Source organism: Haliaeetus leucocephalus, unplaced genomic scaffold (genome assembly GCF_000737465.1).
Source record: "Haliaeetus leucocephalus isolate CR32 unplaced genomic scaffold, Haliaeetus_leucocephalus-4.0 Scaffold120, whole genome shotgun sequence".
Taxonomy (NCBI): Eukaryota; Metazoa; Chordata; class Aves; order Accipitriformes; family Accipitridae; genus Haliaeetus; species Haliaeetus leucocephalus.
In genome coordinates, this window is record NW_010972556.1 from 3152465 (window position 1) to 3168762 (window position 16298).

General features: G+C 35.6%; 1 protein-coding gene across 1 annotated transcript in view; it reads right to left on the bottom strand.

The window, feature by feature from the left end:
* The window catches only part of WDR70 (WD repeat domain 70), a 142740-nt gene that overhangs the window by 83006 nt on the left and 43436 nt on the right, over positions 1 to 16298 (bottom strand). The window contains exons 7-9 of the mRNA XM_010585826.1: positions 14882 to 15015; positions 9696 to 9849; positions 7842 to 7918 (exon numbers count right to left, since the gene is read on the bottom strand). Coding sequence (XP_010584128.1) covers positions 7842 to 7918; positions 9696 to 9849; positions 14882 to 15015 — 365 coding nt within the window. The remainder of the gene's footprint in view (positions 1 to 7841; positions 7919 to 9695; positions 9850 to 14881; positions 15016 to 16298) is intronic.

Here is a 16298-nt window from a genome sequence, read left to right on the forward strand (position 1 = left end):
TTTGAAACATACATTTGACAAAAGCCTAAGGATTAAATTGTACCTTAAATGTGATTTTTTTTTCTAAAGATTTCAAGCTGCTTCGCTGAAATAAATCCATCTAATTACTTGGAGATACATCTACACTGACGCACAATTTATCCCTAAATAACTTATTACAGAGGTCACTTGGTGATGGCAGTCAATATTCTCTAAGATACCTTTTAAAGATTATGACCATTAACTTAACTTACTAGAGGGTGGGAGAGGGAAGACTTGTGAGAGGAAGTTTCTACAGTAAACCAGCTATTAAGCAACCACAGCCCTAGCTGCAATGACAAATCACAAAGTTCAGGACTGCTAAATTTCAAGTTTCGCTGCAGTTCTACTTCTAAAAGGAAAAAATAGATGAGAGTAGGGACATAGAACACCTGTTGCTGGAACATTTAATATCCCTGAGCTCTCTTGCTTATTCATACAGCACTACCTATCACATTTGTGATAAGAAAACATCCAAATAATGAAAACAATATTATCCGTTTCCTCTTCCTCCTTTAACATAGAAGTCAACTGATATTTTGGAATGATATAAACAAGGAGTTAGTTAAGTCTTAAATAACTAACTTAAAACACAGGGTATTTTTTTAGGTCACTCTGCTCAGGTGTATTTCTAGAGAGGAGTGTAATTTTTAAAGTCATTCTCATTTTCAAAATTTTCTTTCACTTTTAGTCAATGCATTAATGTTGGCACTTCTGTTACTACAAACTTTATTGCAGCTCTGTAGACATGCTCAACATACTGCTGATAAATTGACAGACCCTTGCCTTAATAAGTGTATGTTCCAAATAAACCTGAATAATGTGGTAAAGGCATTATGAAAAAGACAAAGATGCTGTTGATCACACACTGTATCTGAACCTTATCTAGAATGGCAAGGAGTACATGCAATTAAAAGGGACTGATCTTTCAGGAATAACTGTGGGTTAAAGTTCTAGGCAACATATAGCCATAAAGGTAAAGATAGCCTGTGCAAGAAGAAAGTTTACATCAAGTTAATACCAATACTGAAAAGAGCTTTGTATGTATGCTTTAAAAACAGTGAAATGTTGGTATGAATTAACAACAGCCAAATTAGTGAAAATTGAAACTATCATATCTGTAAGGCAAACTTTTAAAGACAGTTACTCAAGTTCCATGGAGAAGACAGTTGAGTTTCTGTGTCTTTGACATGTTTTTATTCTAATCACTTGAAATGTTGGAAAGCTAAAAGCAACATTACACAGTTCTAAGAATATATGCACAAGATTTAACCTAGTTTAAAAAATATATTCAATAAAGAACTCCTTAGCTAAATCTCTAGGTTAATTAGTTTTACTCATCCATACACTTGAGGTTAATCACCGGGTTACTTACAGAACTGACAAATTTCTTACTTCCTTCTGCAACTAAAAGCTAACAAACTCTGAACAATCTGTAAAAGCCCTACAAAATTATTATTAACCTCTAATTGAAGAATAATGAAACTATTTGTTTAAAAATAAGGTTTTTTCCCCTTACTATAACATGGTATTACATGTTTTAACAAGCCATCATCTGGAACACTTTCAAGGAAAACAAAATGAAGTGAGCTACTCTAAGTTACACGTATTCACTAACAATTGTGTAGGTGGACATGAACTTATACAAATAAACAAGAGGAGTTTTCCGACTTATTCTGTAACTCCTGGGTCTAGGGTCTGGCTTATTCCAGCTGTGTAAGCTGACCAGCTTCTGTTTGTCTTAAACAGGAGTCACAAGGAACTCTGTCTTTTTCTTATGTAGTCTGAGTTCAACATGGTGTCCTTGAACAGTCATACAAAACACAATGAGACTCCCTGCTGGTAACCCATATATCTGCAGTCTGAAGTAATAAATTTACAAATAGCCTAATAACCACAACTTAGAATACATTACAGTTAAATCCTACTTATAGGATTTATTCTTTTAAATGTATGAGAAATTTGAATGCCATGAATAAATCACAAGAAACAGACCACCTCTCAAAATATTTCTTTTACAATAGCAATTCTACGAGCCTTTATTTGAATTTTTAGTTAAGGATACTATTACAGCCTTAATCACCTGGAATCAAAAGAAACTGTCAAGCACATATAAAGACTATCTCCACGTAAGAATCTGAGTTATAGCAGGTTAAATTAAAAGAAGAAGAAATCTGTATTTAAAATATTTTAAAAGCATTTATTTAAAGCATATCTAAAATGTGTTATTTTCTTTTGACTCCACAAGTCTACTTGCAAAGTTCGCTTTTTAACTTCTTTATGCATCAGGAAAAGTCCTGCTTTCAACGTACCAACCAGAAAACGCAATCTTCTTTCCTTCCTTTATTTTTAAACTGTATGCAAATGGCAACCACTCAACTAAACAGACAGTCAATGCAAATGCTACAGTAGTCACATAAAATACACTCCACAATTTGTAGATAGTTCTAACATTCAGTTTATGAATGACTGTTTTCTCTATAGGAGGTGCAAATGTTATCTAGATGCATAGAATGTACAGATTAGGGTTTAATAGTACATTAACATCCCTCAGGTGCTCCCCTGTGTTATCTTCTCCTTCAACTTCAGACACTGCCATTCAGCATGCCGCAAGGAGCATGATATATGTGCTTCGACTGCTATTTTCAGCAGCTTCCAAATTCATAGATGATAAACTGAAAACCTTTACACCTCTTCTTACAAGCATCTTTAAAAACAGGTGTTGCTTCTGGCAACCAGGTTTGGAGTACACAGAAACTCTACACACAGAAATACTGATCAAGTGAGTGGAGAACTCGCTATTTAAGAGCTAATACTGTCTTGCTTTAGTGTTCCGTGTGATGTCCAATAGAGACTAAAGCCAGCAAAACCGTAAGATGTAACTGTAAGATGTTCAAGCCTTCCTTCATGCCTATTGAAGGCAACACTGACTTCATTCTACGTCCATACACTCAGGATTGACCCTCCAAAGGGTCCCATTTTGGTGTTCAGTGTTAGGTGTCCTTCTCCACACATGCCAGTTGTGGCAGTTCCTTTTCCAGTGTGCAGATTAAATCTCAACATCTAGAGATACAGATAGCACCACATTCCCTATTAAAAGTTCCACAGCATTCACCATAATTCGAGTACCAATTTTGGAACAAAACTAACACAATCTACTGCAAAATTTCCAGAGCTCATCTTCACCATATACAAGAGCAGCAGTGCACTGTCAGGATAAAAAACTTTACAATGAGTAGGTGTTTGATTTCACCTTTTCCTCCAATATGCAATACTGTAAAGCCTTTCATTTATCCTGTTACAGATACAGATCTTCTTGATAAAGTATGACAGAGAGGAATATGTCAAGGACTGTGAATGCCAAATCACATCCATGTATAATGTCAGGAATGTCAAAATTGGCTACAGGCAGGTCTCCTGCCCTGTATAAAGTCTCACGCAGGACTGGGAGATTTTTTTTTTTTTTTTTAAACTAGATGAAACATCCTTACCTGAAATGTCTATGTATCAAAACCACATAAAGATATATTGGGCTTTGTCTCAACATCTTCCTCAAGGGAGAAGACCTTACCAACAGTTAACCTATTTGCATGAAAAGCACACCAACTCTATAGAACTACTGCAAAAAGCATTATATCTTGAGAACAATCCACACACTACATTTCCAACAGTAGTATAGCATGAAATTCCATCTTAACTGTCACTGAAGAATATATAAAAATATAAGAAACATCCGACTAAATCTGACCACAGGTTCATTTAGCCCTGTATTCAGTCTTTGATCACAGCAATAATAAATGCTGATCAAGTCTGGCCATTATGGTGTATTCCCTTCATTCCCCCCCCCACTATCCACAACTGTCATAAGAGATATTATAAGGCCTATTGCATTTCCTACCTGTTTATGAGCCCTTCTAAACATGAATTTTTCATATCCCTTTTTAAACCTGCCTTCACAACCTCCTATGACAACACACTGCAGAATATATTTGGACAGTATCCAAAAAATAAGTATTTTTTTTTTATTATTTTTAAACTTAACTCTAGCCCCTTTCAACAAATGTCACTTAGTATAAGAGGTTTTGGCGAATAACAGTTCCACATTCAGCTCATCTACCATCTTGAACATTTTGCAAACTTTCATCACATCCTATCCGCATTTAGACTCCTCTCTAGACTAAAGGCTGCCAGTCTTTTGGTCTGACCTGATAAGGCTGCCATCTCCAAAGTTCAAGTTCTGTTATAGTTGTTTTGTTGGCTTTGCATGCAACATAAACCAACTTTTCACACAGACTCTTCAACAGTTTCATATTTCTGCAAGAGTTTCATTAAGTGCAAATCTATTGACTCAAACAAAAAAAGCCAGCTTTACAAATCAATAAAATATAGTTCTTCAACACATAAGGGCCAGGTATAAATACTGCATTAAATGTAAAAAATTAGACAGGCAGATAGATATATAAACAGCTGTAACATTTAATCACATCCATAAACACATTCTATGCAAGATAGAATGTAGAATAATCAGTACAAAATGCAAAATTTCTGGTTTCTGGAATGTTTGGTATAAATCAAATTTTTAAACTGTTTTTACTTGAAATTCAGAAACCCTGTTTCCTTTAAGCATAAATCAGTAACAGTTCTCAATTATCTCTTGCTGGCATGGCCCACTTCTTTCTTTAAACAGATTTAAACCTCTCTCTCCTCTGAAACCTAAGTATTCTAATGTTACTTCGCTATGCAAAATACTCTCTGAAATTACCATAATAAAGCAATCTTACAGCAGTTGTTTTTCCTTATTCAAAAGTCACTAGACAGTACCTTAATTTATTTAGAGCCACATTTCCATTTGAGCATTCTGCAACATTATACAAGCAACAGCAAGGCCCACCATGAAAAAGTCAGAAATTCATCCGATACTGTATAATACCAAAAACTACTGTCATTTACTAATGAAACATACATTTTCCAAGGTGCTATTCACTAACAAACCTTGACACAACATAATTAATGAAAAAAACCTTTGCTTTATCTCTTTGAATTAATTAAGTTTTCCAGCTCATTAAACATTGGCATAATCCCATGACCTTCCCTAATCAGACTCCTACTTTCTTAGTTCAGCAGGCTCAATACGAGTCAGCAGTGTGCCCTGGCAGCCCAGAGGGCAAACCCCATCCTGGGGTGCATCAAACACGGTATCACCAGCCGGCCAAAAGAGGTGATTATCCTGCTGTATTCAGTGTTGGTGCTGCCTCACCTTGAGTGATGTGTGCAGTTCTGGGCCCCACAATTTCAGAAGGATGTGAAGGTCCTTGAGTGCATCCAGAGGAGGACAACAAGGCTGGTGAGAGGGCTGGAAGGAATGTCCTATGAGGAGCAGCTGAGGACTTTGGGTTTATCTAGTTTGGAGAAAAGGAGGCTGAGGGGCGACCTCATTGCTCTCTACAGCTTGCTGAGGAGGAAAAGCAGAGAGGGAGGTGCTGAGCTCTTCTCCCTGGGATCCAGTGACAGGACACCTGGGAATGGTTCAAAGCTGCATCTGGGGAGGTTTAGACTGGACATGAGGAAGCATTTCTTTACTGAGAGGGTGGTCACACACTGGAATAGGCTTCCTAGAGAGGGGGTCGATGCCCCAAGCCTGTCAGTGATTAGAGGCATTTGGACAATGCCCTTAACTACATGCTTTAACTTTCGGTCAGCCCTGAATTGGTCAGGCAGTTGGACTAGATAGATGATCACTGCGGGTCCCTTCCAACTGGAACTATTCTATTCTATTCTAGTTTACAGCTCCAGTCTTAAGTTTAATTACTGATTAAACTTTGGAAACTTTATAGTTTGTGTTATTATTAAATTTCACAGATGGAATACTGTCTTTAACATTTAAGTCGTGGATCACAAATTAAGCAATCCACATTGTTTCTTTTCACATGATGTGTCCAAATCCTGGAAAGACTTGTCACTAGCATGAAACAAAATGAAATGGGTTTAAAATACTTTTCCTGTATTGTCAGCCATATAGTGTCTCTGAAAATGCAATTAGGCAGCCATTTACAGCAGTGTTTTTCTGGATTTTACTTGACCAGACCGTTTCAGTTCACAACAATTCAAGCATCAGGGATGCACTGAAACCATATTTGGTATATTACTTAGGCACTGCTTAGGCAGTACAAAATTAGACAATCTTCATTATTTATAATATCTTAATTTGTTTTTCTCTACCTACAAACTATTCAACCTAATTAAGAAGGTGTACTAATGTCTAACTACATTCAAAAGAGCAACAAACTTTTAAAAGTATCTATTCTACCATTTAATAAATATTTCTGCTATGGAAGTAAAAACTTTGTTTATAACTTGCATGTATTTTTAAAATTGAACTGCTCTGTTAAGCACATTGTAGTATTTAAGGTTTTTTCCTTCTGCCACACTCTTGCCAGAAATTGTGAATTTTCCTATTAAAATCATCTTTTCATGTACCTGTGTGTTAAGCCAGTAAGTTGGTGCCTTTTTAGAAAAAATACCTATGTCATTTAAAGTAACTGATAATTGGGGTCTTGATTACCATGGACCACACCACAGATACATTAGTGGGGCAATTCAGTCTTCCCCCTCACTGTCACTCTGGAGTAAAGCAGACTGCATACTTAATACATCAGTTCAAAAATCATTCACAATCCTGCTACTGCGGCAGTAACTTTATAAAGTAATGCAATTACCACAGTGACATTTTGCAGTTTGATTCTAACCACAAAGACCAAGACTGAATCCACAAAATTATTTCTAACAGCCTTTCTGACACTCGGCAAACAGCATTGTCCTGGTTTCAGCTGGGGTAGAGTTAATTGTCTTCCTAGTAGCTGGTACAGTGCTATGTTTTGAGTTCAGTATGAGAAAAATGTTGATAACACTGATGTTTTCAGTTGTTGCTAAGTAGTGTTTAGACTAAAGTCAAGGATTTTTCAGCTTTTCATGCCCAGCCAGCGAGAAAGCTGGAGGGGCACAAGAAGTTGGCACAGGACACAGCCAGGGCACCTGACCCAAAGCGGCCAGCAGGGTATTCCATACCATGGGACGTCCTGCCCAGTATATAAACTGGGGGGAGTGGGGGCGGGGGATCACCGCTCAGGGACTAGCTGGGTGTCGATTAGCAGGTGGTGAGCAATTGCCCTGCGCATCATTTGTACATTCCAATCCTTTTATTATTGCTGTTGTCACTTCATTAGTGTTATCATTATCATTATTAGTTTCTTCTTTCCTGTTCTATTAAACCGTTCTTATCTCAACCCACGAGTCGAGTTTTACTTCTTTTCCTGATTTTCTCCCCCATCCCACTGCGGGGAGGCGGGGGGGGCCGGGAAGTGAGTGAGCGGCTGCGTGGTGCTTAGTTGCTGGCTCGGGTTAAACCATCAATATTTAAGTACACTTAACATAAAACTTGCAACTTCCGATTGAAATACTCTATCTTCCCTGCGAATTCAGCTACATTTGAGACTCTCCAGAGGAATTATTCTACTCTGAAGATATACTGGGTAAAGTTGAATTTTGCCCAAGAATTTTTGTAAAATCATATTTAACCGACGACTTTCATGAAATATCAGTAGAACTCATTTTAAATTACAAAACTAAAATAATACAGACAAAATACATCAATTATCTAGAGCCAAAACAAAATTTTTGCTTCCAGATCTCACCTAACATTGTCCTGAGCACTTGCTCAAGATTTAAAAGGATGATATTTAAAGCATATTAGGGCACAGTATTAAAACACAAAAGTGAAACAAGCTTCTCAAAAAAACCTGACAAAGATAGACCTCAATACTCACCCATCATTAGAACATGTCAGAAATTCTTCCTTTATTTTTGGATGCCAACACCCTGAATTGAGCATTGCTGTGTGACCCTAAGGAAATAAACACAAAGAAGTCTTACCAGGTTTTGTAAGGTGTCTCATAAATTTTACTCCAAACCTTCAAGTGGAATCACATGAAAGCTGAGGGCCAAATCAGACCCTTCTGACCACAGTAATGGCTGACTGACATCACAGTGATTTAACAGATTTTATGTACTCTAATCTGTTTTATCCTTGCTTGTTTTCATTTTTTAATTATAAAAATCCTGCTATTCTTCTATTTATATTTTTTCTTTCAGAAAATGGCATGGAATCATACTTCCCCTTTTTCTCTTGGGAGAACTGTAATGCAGAGAAAGCATGAAATGACACATCAATATGGTGTCATGCAATTTGTTCCAAGCTACACAAAAATAACAGGAATAACAAGAATTACCAGGGTGACACAATATACATACTCAATGCCAAACTACACTAGCCAAAGACTTTGTTGGAGAAAACTGAGGAAACAGAATTTGAGAGACTAGGTGGGTTTAACCTCAGGTGAGTTTTTCATATAAGATTAGAAGTTGCAAATTGAGTAGTCAGACTTGTTTCTTTGGGATGGAAAAAACAGAAGGTAAGGATTTTATCCAAAGTAAGTGATTGCCATTATGTTGATTATGAATATAAAATGTCTTTTTCCAGTTGGCTTTACTTCTTTGACTGAGCAAGTGCTCATTTACTACATTGAAAGAGAAATTTGGAAGCTACTCCTGCAATGCTGGAATCGCTTCAGTTTGCTTTAATATGGAGAGAAATACTGAAAAGTTAATGGAGCGATATAACAAATATTTTAGCATTTTAACTGTTGGACCACAATACACAGGAATTCTGGAAGTTTACATGAGAAGGAAAATCTGATTTATTTTTAAGTAAACAAGAACTAAAGCAGGTGTCACTACTTGATGGTTTTATATACGTATCACTAGCCAAAAGAAATAGTTATCTAACAAGAACAGCTTTAGGCAAAACAGCATTTAGCCTAGTTATTTGGCAATATACTTTGCAAGCAATAAATAAATCAACTTTATCATCAGTTTCAGCAGTAGATTTTATCATCACTTCTTAGGCTTAAGCTATTTAAAAAACTGACCCAAATTTAAATCATCTACGGAAACAGAATCCTTGTCTCATATAGTTTGTGGAAGTACGAAGGCAAAGTGGTCAAAACCCAATCAACTGTTGTTAAAATACTTCGAAACTATGAATCAGCCCTCCTCCATCTGCATTTTTAACTACCATTAAAAATGTACACATTGTTGCTTATTAGTCTTACACTCACAGCATGCAAATAACATATTAGCAACCTCCATCCCCTGCCTTGAAAGAGGTAAACTGTATCAGCAAAATGATTGAGGGTAGAAGAAAGAAAAAGACTAGACCAGATCAATAGTTTCTAATATTCTTTTTGGTTGGTTGGACAAGTGTTTGAGGGAAGCTGACAATTTTCACAAGATACACTTTTAAATAGATGAATTTTTTGTAGCATCATAGAAACTTTAATTGGAAAAGACCTCTTTAGTTCATCTTGGTCAACCTCCTGCTCAAAGCCAGATTATAGTCAACACCAGATCAGGTTGGCCATGGCTTTGTCTAGCTGGGTCTTGAACACCTACATCGATGAAGGTCCCACAACTTCTAGCATGTATCAATACACAGGACTATTGCATCCTAGAGACAGGGCTTTGCATTCTTCCTTACTGAACTTTATGAGGTTTCTCATTAAGAACAAAAAAAATACACTACATTGTCAGTCTTCTGGCATTCAATTAATTTCTGACTTTACCTTTGTGTTTGTCATATCCACAATGTATTGGTCTCCTTTTATGCATTCCATTACTGGGAAGCCATCTCTGTCAAGAACTTTTGCCTGAGAGTTACCAGAGACAACAAGAATGACATCTCCTGTGCTGCTATACTGTAAAGATTTGATTTGGTGACTGAAAAGAAAAGAAAGAAAATGTTTCAATTAACTTCAGTTCCTGTAAGACTACACTAAAACAAAAGTGTCAACGGTGAGAAAACGTATTGCAGAAATAGACCCACATACAGTCCTATACTAGAAAGGTGGAAAAAAAAAAATACCTGGTATTCATGGATTAAAGCTTTTTATTCCTCTCTGTGAGTGTGTGTGCACGTCACACTTCCTTCTTCAACCACACAGATATTATTTACAAAGCTGGCACCTAGCATGTCATTTCTGGCAAACATATTTAACTTCAAGAATGCTCTTATAACTCCAAGTGAAAAATAGTATGTGTCAGATTTAGCTCTTCAGGGCTGAAAGTTCTTTTTCATCTTCTCAAAAGCAACTTGTGAATTTACAGTAATCTATAAATTACTATAAAAGGATGTTGTAGTCCCACATAAAACTCCACTGTACATTGTACACCAGGAAATTAGTCATATGTCAGCATTCGTGCATCTTTTTCTATTTTCAGGGCTACAGTTTCATCAGAATCTTAGATGAAGTTAAATATACCATCAACACCAGAAACATGACAGTAGATAACAATCTGCCTAGTCTATTATGTCTTAGATGACTGCTCATTTGCGGTAAAGGTTTTATTACATACGTCTTCTATTGATTGAGAAAACCTGGGACAGAAATCATGGAATAATACCAAGACAACAAAAATTATTAATTGAAAGTGGGAAGATGGCTGATGAGTGAAAAGTCCATTTCCAGCTTCAGCAACTTCTCTCAGCATCCTGCTTTATAAGCAAAGTTCACTGCAGTTGCTCTATCTGAAGCAGATATCCCTTTGACTCCCTACCCATCTATACTCCATTACAAGGACGGCAAAGAATGCAAAGCAGTCTATCCACTCCACAACCTGCCAGAATTTATATGCTGGCACATTAACAGAATGTGCACAATAACAGTACTTCATATTAATGCTTCAGCTCTGCAGCTAAATTAACCGCAAATTAAGGATTGGAATGCATTTGCCCACTAGATTTGGATTCCCATGGCATCCAAACTGTCCTCAAAGGAGTATCTTCCTGTTGGTGAAGAACATAACCATGTGCATTCAAACCCTAGTAACTTTAAGGAAACCTTTTTAACACAATTTCACATCAACAAAATTAACACTGAGATGATCAACAAAACTATGCAACTTGTAACATAATAATTTAACGTTTCATGTCTTATATGGCAGTGACTTCATGACTGACTCAGCAGTAGCTATTATCTGTTAAATCTGTCCTCAAACAGTGAGTTATTACACAAAACGCATAAAACTTTGTAATACGTGCTTTAAAAGTTCTGCACCGATCATAGTAATGCTAACTAAGCCTAAGTTTCTCATTCAAAACATGTTTGGCAAAACTGATTACATTATGATTCAAAAGCCAAAAATTGCTTCAAGCACCCTATTATGTAATACAAACTGGCAGTCGAATTGGCCGAAGTATTATAAACTCTGATTTTTAGTAGAAAAGAGACACTCAAATCTGGGAATTTCTGAAATATATCACAGGCGTTGTCTGAAAAAGCATTCTGAGCCTCAGGAGCAAAAATGGATACTTGCTCAGAAGAGGGGAAAGAAGGCCAGCCGCATTAAGCTCAGAGGAAAGACTGAAAAAATTAAAAAGAAACCCACAGGAGAAACAATATCTAAAGTCTAGAATATTCTCTGGAGAAAGCTGATAAACCTAGACTAAAGAATCCATCAGACAGAGCTTTAGAGCAACAAGTATATCTTAGGAATTAAAAAATTTTCCTCAGTTGTACATCCAAGTGCTCTTGCCGTAACACAATTTGTACAAAGCTCAAAATATTCCTGAGCCCCACCTGAGTACTGCATGCAGAATGAAGTACTTACCTACTTATATTTCTCACGCTCTAATGCTGAAATCGTCAAAAGAAAATACCCAACACATCTCCAAAGCGCAGATTCATGTTTTGCACTTTTCATTGTTGAAATGTAAGAACCAAAAAAAAACATTTAAAAACTACACTAAAAGATTATTTTTGCTTGATGCATACCTCATGCATGAAGAGGATTTGGCTCCTAGATATGATTAATCAGCTTGCCCAAAAGTAAAATCTGATTTCTGAGAGAATCCACTATATATAAAGACCCCCAGAGTCTTCTGAGAAAACTGTTTTTCAGACACTTAAGTACTGAAATGAAAACTACAGATATTAATACTTTTAACATGGCACTGTTCATAATTTGACCAATACTGTCTCATTGCTTCTTTGTAGTTCTATATCAGCATGTTTGAACAAACCTTGTTTTCGTCTTAGATTTAGATTTAAAGTTTCTTCTAACAAGAGCACCTGATTTTACAGTGCCTAGCACAATGGGAACATAACTAATAATTCATCAAATCAGTCCTGTGAAAAAATTAGTCTGAGAGACAAGATTTCCACCACCTTTATCTAAAGGAAGAAAAAACCCCTTTGTGACTGTGCAATACAACTTTTAAAAACAAGTCTAAAAATTGGTTCTATAAGCAGGGTATTTGCAGAGCCCCAGAAGTTACCGCTTTTCAGATGTTTATTGGAGTATGACCAAGAGTGAGGCTCTGCAGAGACAGTTCTTAAAGAAAATATTTTTTGTTCTTATAAATGTTAAAGGAAAAGTCTTGGGAAACTTACAAAAACAGTTCCCTTTAATAGCATTAATCCAAGTCATTTTGGTTTAAAGCTGCCAAATGTGCATAGCACTTTCTGCCAGGACTTGCAGAACAGAGCTACATACACGGGTAGAATCGTGATGCACAAATAATTTCTACACACGTAACACAGCTTTGCCTTACCCTTGCCTTCACCTTCAGCACCAAGGTGTGGTTTGAAGGTACTAGTTTTTTGTCAGGCTCTTTTTTTTTTTTCCTTACATCCCAAATCCAAGGAGAAATTAACAGAGTAATCTGATATTATGTTACAAAAGGGAGCCTGGACAATATAGAATTATTCTCAGGCTTTCTTATTCTTAAAATGAAATTTAATTTATGGCTCCAGAACTGGATTTCTGCTAACACCTAAAGCTTCCATACCTCAGAATTCTTTGAAATTAAGGTCTAGGAACGGTTAATAGTCCTTGCAATAAATTCCATAGTGAAAAAAATAATATAAGAATATATATACACCTAGGCATAAGTTATGTAATACTCTACGTAGTCCTCACCAGCATGCCTCAATGTCAGCATGAAAGAACTTTTTCTTGAGCTTGGATCTTTTTAGCAGACAGAGCTATAGGTCCAGTTTTATGTTTTCAAAAAGATACAGAAGGGGTATTTAAATAACATATTTTTAAAAAAACCAAATCAGTACATGAGACTTGCAACACAAGTGAAATTCCCAAACTTTTCACCAGTCAATTCTATTTTTAGTATTATTTTATATTTAAATTTTTATGTATTTCATTTATACTTCAACATACTCAAACCACAAGAATGTACATTTCACCAAGAACATTCATATATTCATTAATGTACACTGTACTTCTGTTTTTTATACTATATTTATGTCCTATACCATTATTACCAAGTGCTACTAAATTTGAATGCACTCTTCTGCTCAATTTGGAAATGCTTCACTTAAAATAGTCTCCTACTGTGGGAGTGAAGACTGTCAGCTCTTTCCTACTGCTCAATTATGACAGAGGAAAGAAAAATACCATTTGTATCCTGCTAAGTAATCATGTAAATGAAACTCATGCCAGAAAAGACTGAATGTGACTTCACGTTTGGAGAACTTTTTTTATTTATTTCAAAGTGGCATGTTTACTAAGTTATGTTTTCAACGTAAATGTGTCATTCATCAGTTCATTATAACAAGATAAGTCTGTCAAAGAGATTAGAATTGCTTAACAAATCAAAGCACACTTTTTATTTCCCTGATTTTTCAGTTTAGAACATCAGTAGAACCCCTTTCTATTTTGCTCCTTTTCAGGCTAACAGCCCCAACTTTTTCTTGTCTTTCATTATCTAGATTCTTGGCACTTCTATAATTAGTCATACACATTCTAACCTTCCAAACTGACCAAAATTCAGCTGTAGCTTTTTAAGACAATAATGATTAAAAATAGACATTCTAAGTACTACTTACTGTGCATAATAAATTTCAGTCCCTTGTTTAAGTGTACCGAAGTATCTTATAAAGTGCATCACATTAATTAGATATTAGAAGGTACCTTGCTAGAACAACTGTGTTACTAATTTATGAATGTGTTTATCTGGAAGTTTGCAATGCATGAGACATGCATTTCTTTTGAAGGAGCTCCTTATTCCAATTCTCTGGAACAAGTAAATGAACTCAGCTCATTTACTTGCTGAATTACCAGTGAATAGTATGGATAGTATGGAAATCACTCTCTAAAAAATGTTTCCTGTGCTTTTTTTTAAATTTACATACATAGAAAAAATATAGATAAATGTAAAAAATATACAGCTTTTTTTCTTTAAAAAAGACAATAGACTTATACTTTTTTTAATGCACACTATGTAGTTATTCAATCACCAGTGCAATGCAAAGGACCAGTGCTTCCAGAAACAGAGGATTTAATGAAAATTAGATACCCCCTCCTCAGAAATACTGGCAGCAACTACAGAGGCTCTCCGCAAAGGGGTCAACTGTTTTCACTTTCTTCTCTTCTTCATTAATTTTATATAAGCAGAGTACATATGGAAAGTGTATTCTATTAATTTTGATTACAACTATGAAAGTCAACCTGTCTCTTTGGGAGGTTCATAATCTATTTGCTGATATGCTATTAACAATTTCATCTGCAAATTCACCTGTAGCTTTCTAAAAGGGGAATATATGCAACTCATTGGAGAAAGCATGAAAAGACATAAGCAGACAAGTTCTTAGGTTGACATTCCATTTACCACAAAAATGGCACAATGGGATACAAAGCCTTTTAAACAAGCTATCTTACAAGCTTAGAGCTTCCATTCTGTTACAAGCTTAACATTGGCACAGTCTTAGGTGAAAAAGGCAGTCTTCATGCCTACCATTCACAAGGCTGGAGTGACCGAAAAGCTTGGAGAGAGGCATCCATTCCAGCAAAATCCCAAAATTTAACATCATAGTCATATCCACCAGTTATCAAACGGGCACCTGAAGGATCCAATCCCAAAGCAGAAACCTATACAGGAAAAAAAAAAAAAATTAAGATCATTCAAGCTTTTTTTTTTCCCCTACAGTTCTTCAGGTGTCACCAAAATATAAAATACTACTAAAGTAGAAAAATAATTCGGTGTGCTAGTTTCTTTCTAAAATACATCAGCTATATTTTGTTTTTGAATTTTCACTACCTTGTATAATGTCCGAGTACTTTGAAAGGGGTAGGGAGAACAGATATGGAAATTACATAATCTGAATAAACCACTGAAGACAGCTGAGAAAAGTTAGTTTACAGTGTTTGCTTTCCAATTGTCTCATTGCAGAATTTGGATATGTTTCACTTCTATGAAAAAAAATTGTACTCTGAACTTTTCTCAAAAGTACAAATCATACTTCTAGGAGGATCCTGAAAAGTCATTTAACATCCATCAGTTTAAGATTTTGCGCTAGTTTATTCAAGACAGTTCAACTGCATATATATATGTTGTTTGGTTAAATTTCTCTTCTGAATAAAAGAAGAGAAAAAAAAACTTGATTAAAAAAACCCCACAAATTTAAAAAAGATACTATTTTAACTAAAAAAGCTCCAAAAAATTTACAAAAACCCATTTGTTTTATATCAAAACTAGCTGCTTAAAGCCATTCAGAACTTTAAGGGAAAGAATGCTTGATGTTCATGACTCTCATTTGTTATCCTCAAATCAAAGGTTGATTAAAACGGAATTTTGAGTGAAGATCTTGTTTTCATTCCTCTATTTGAAGAACTTCATTATAGTAGTATTCAAATCACCATATGGAGAAGAGTAGAAGACAGCATCTCATTGACTAAACATCCTTTCACTTACCTTCAAAATGATTTCTTCTCTTTTCTCATTTGTGAAAATACTATCTACTAATATGATTTCAAGTATTAATACAAGATCAGCTAGACAAGGTGTTAAATTAATTAGTAAGACAAGAAAAGAGATTAACTCTCCAAAATTAAGTCATCTACATGAGATAGTGTTGAAAAGTGATATCAAAAACTGTAAAACGTGTATTTTTAGAATTATTCAAAATTACACGCAACCTGAAATGTTAAAATAACTGAAAAAGTTTTCAGGAGAAGAGAAAACTCATATGGAATTCATGCTTAGGTTTTAACCCATAGAACACAGTTTAACCTCTATTAGGCATTTCAAGTTAGGCAGACCATGGGTAAAACCTAGACTCCAACCAGCGGATGACTTTTAACCTGGGGACATTGGACAAAAACCTGGGTCATCCCAAACACGTAAGATAGATAATCATCAGATTCAGAAACCC